Source organism: Danio rerio, chromosome 13 (genome assembly GCF_049306965.1).
Source record: "Danio rerio strain Tuebingen ecotype United States chromosome 13, GRCz12tu, whole genome shotgun sequence".
Classification (NCBI taxonomy): domain Eukaryota; kingdom Metazoa; phylum Chordata; class Actinopteri; order Cypriniformes; family Danionidae; genus Danio; species Danio rerio.
The window spans coordinates 12093496-12096531 of NC_133188.1; the positions used below are offsets into that span (position 1 = coordinate 12093496).

General features: G+C 38.3%; 1 protein-coding gene across 1 annotated transcript; it reads right to left on the bottom strand.

Moving 5' to 3' along the window:
* LOC100150906 (probable N-acetyltransferase family 8 member 5) lies at positions 1-1978 on the bottom strand. The gene is made up of 2 exons (XM_021480942.3): positions 1703-1978; positions 1-717 (listed from the first exon to the last, which is right to left on the bottom strand). Exon 2 carries the CDS (start codon positions 703-705, stop codon positions 37-39), a length of 669 nt encoding a protein of 222 aa, XP_021336617.1. The 5' UTR covers positions 706-717; positions 1703-1978; the 3' UTR covers positions 1-36.
* Between the last annotated feature and the right edge of the window lie 1058 nt (positions 1979-3036).

Here is a 3036-nt window from a genome sequence, read left to right on the forward strand (position 1 = left end):
GACATGAATACATCATTTTTATTCTTATTTCCTTTTTCAGAATGAGATCACGGTACTGTTCCTGTGTGCATATTTAAACACAATAAACTCGATCAACCTGCCAGGAAGTGACGGCCACACAAACTCCTCTTCCTTTTGGAACCCAATGGTGTTGTACAGCTTGTGAGCATCAGTTTGGACCATGGAGGTGAAAAGCACCACTCTCCTCACATTATGTCTGGCAACAAATTCCAAGGCTGCTTTACAAAGAGCTTTTGCGACGCCACGGCCCCGAAACTCCCATTTCACAGAGATCCTTTTCAGTTCCCAGGCACCTGGCTCCTCCACACAGGGCAAAATGCCCACCGTCCCGACAATAGACCCTTTCTCTTCGGCAACCCAAAAGCAGCTCTTGCACCCAGTCTGCATGTAGGAGCTCCTGATGTCCAACAGATCCTCGCTGAGCCCAAGCTGAATTCCCTGTTTGAAAAAATACTGCACTAAGATCCGAATAACCAGCAAAACTCCTCCAATACTCACAATGCAGGTCAGGAATGATACGAAGAAGACTTGGAGGAGCAGAAAAACTCCACAGAGCAGAGCTTGAGCCCATTGCAGGGCCTGAAGATACACTGTCCCAGCGTGCTCTCTGAAGCCAGTGGAGTAAATCAACCTCATGTCTGCGTAATCGGCATCCCGATACTCCCGGATCTGATACGACGACATCAGGCTTTAGGACTAAGATTAAAATGGATTGTTACAAAACAATTTAGAGTAAAAGTCTGCAAAATGTACTATTTTTATTTTGCTAATGAAGGCCAGCTAGGGAAGTGCTGTGTAGGTAAACCTCACTCCTCTAACAGTCGCTAGAGGCAATGGTTTTTAGCCTCCTTGCTAGAGCAACCGACTCCCATGCGGAAGGTCACCCGTTCAATCCCAGCTCAGAGCGGTTTAGGTGGTGTAGGACAGGAGGGGCTACATTGGTGTCGTGACCTGGATCGGAGTGGAGTGAGTGTTACGGAGGCCAGCTAGTGAAGTGCTGTGAAGGTAAACCTCACTCCTCTGACCTCTAATGGTGCTCTAGCAAGAGACACTAGAGGCCATGGTCTTCAGCTTCCTTGTTAGAGCAACCGACTCCTATACGGAAGGTCACCGGTTAAATCCCAGCTCGGAGTGAGTAGGGTGGTGTAGGACCAGCGGGGCTACACTAGCTCACATTGTTATTGCTAATGTGAATCATTAATCTGAGCGAGTTAATTTAGTGAAATAAGAATTTTGTTTTGGTAATCTTCAAAGTACATCTACATACTGAAATAAAGTTTGCGTGAATGTGAAGTTGCTGAGACTTTCATTTCATTAGATTGATGTACAGTACTGCCAACTGAAACAGACTAGAGTAGAGGGTGGGTTTTCCTTTTTGTGAAGCATTCCCTCATAGCAAACTAACGGTAAGAGGGGAGAGGTTGAGAAAATTGTGGCTGAAGTCATTATTGTGGAGCGACACAATAAACATGTAAGCAAATGGTCACAATTTGATTTGATGATTACCAAAACAAACTTTGTTTTTTCACTAGATTAACTGATTAACTGCTCACCTAAAGAATATGAATGTGCACTAGCAAAATAAACATTGCACATTTTAATTTCAAAAGCTTTAAAACCACTCTCAGATAAATGACAAAGCACATGATCTAGTCAAGCTGTGATTATTAGTTAAGCTTACCACCACACAGGCTTCTTCAACTGGGAAATCTTCTCATACAGACATACATTGCTATCTGGCAAGTGCAAATAGGTGACAATTGTGCAACAAAAAACTGTTTTAGAGAAAATGATTATATTGTGATTAGCATTACAGCTATATAAAATTAAAAAGCTTTGAACTTTAGACAAAGCATATAAGTCAGTGTTTTTTTTTTTTTTTTTTTTTTTTTGCTTTAGTTCAGCTTTCTGAGAATGAGAAACTTCCTGAATGGCATCACATGATCTTTTCAGCTTCAGACCACTGCTGTTGCTCACTGAGCTTATCAAACGACCCCCTCCCAAGTGCTGCAAATACTGTATATTTTTTCACTAGTAAGGATTTCTGATCACTTTTGGCCAATAGGAGGCGCTAATACAATAATTACAGTTATTTATTTGTTTATTTATTTTATTAATGCTTAAAGGACAACATTTAGAATACAAAAATAAATGGAGGGGGAAAAATACACACACAAAGAAAATAATAAAAATAAAATGTCAGGGGTATACAGAACAAAACATGTACAAGACAATGTGTATATACACATACTAACAGAGAAGAGCCTAGTAAAATTACAAGATCTTGAAGGTTTCAAGTAAAAAAGCGGTTTTAAGGGCTTTTTTATTAGTGCTTTGCTTTATGATGTTTGTATAGTGTTTTAATTCAATCATATAGCAGGATAAAAGGGTTTTTGATTATTACATTTGCATCTGTGAATATGGTATTTTGTAAAAATTATCAAAAGATTAATGACATAAGCTTCCTTCTCTATATTTTTGTTGTTGATCAAAAACCCAAAAATAACATGTTGTTATTCTAAACGGAAGTTCTGCAATTATTTTTAATTTATGAAATTGGTCATCTCCAACCATAATTTCTTAGTGAACTGGCAATTCCAAAAGATATGCGGCACAGTTTCTGGCTGTGACAAACAAAAAGAACAGTTTTGATCTATATCCTGTCTAAACTTGGAAAGAAAATGTTTGACAGGGTAAAATTTATGCAGAATTTTAAATGAGAAATTTATTTTAAATTTGTTTGTAATAAAGAATTTGTTAGGCAATGACCATACCTTTTTCCAATTTAAATCCCTGATGAACCCAGACCAATACAAAATTATGTAGGGTTTACTAATTATAAGAGACTGAAATAAGGAATGTATGGCCTTATTTTGGTGAGAAGAAAAACAAAGCTTCCCACATAGTGTATCTTTGGGGTGTAACAAAGAAATATTTCCTGAATTTGAGTAACTTTTACATAGTGAGACAATACATAGGGGAATAGCAGCAACTACTATTGCAAATTCTTTATGG

Coding starts and splice junctions, on each gene's coding strand:
- LOC100150906 (XM_021480942.3), bottom strand. CDS start 705: ATGTCGTCGTATCAGATCCGGGAGTATCGGGATGCCGATTACGCAGAC.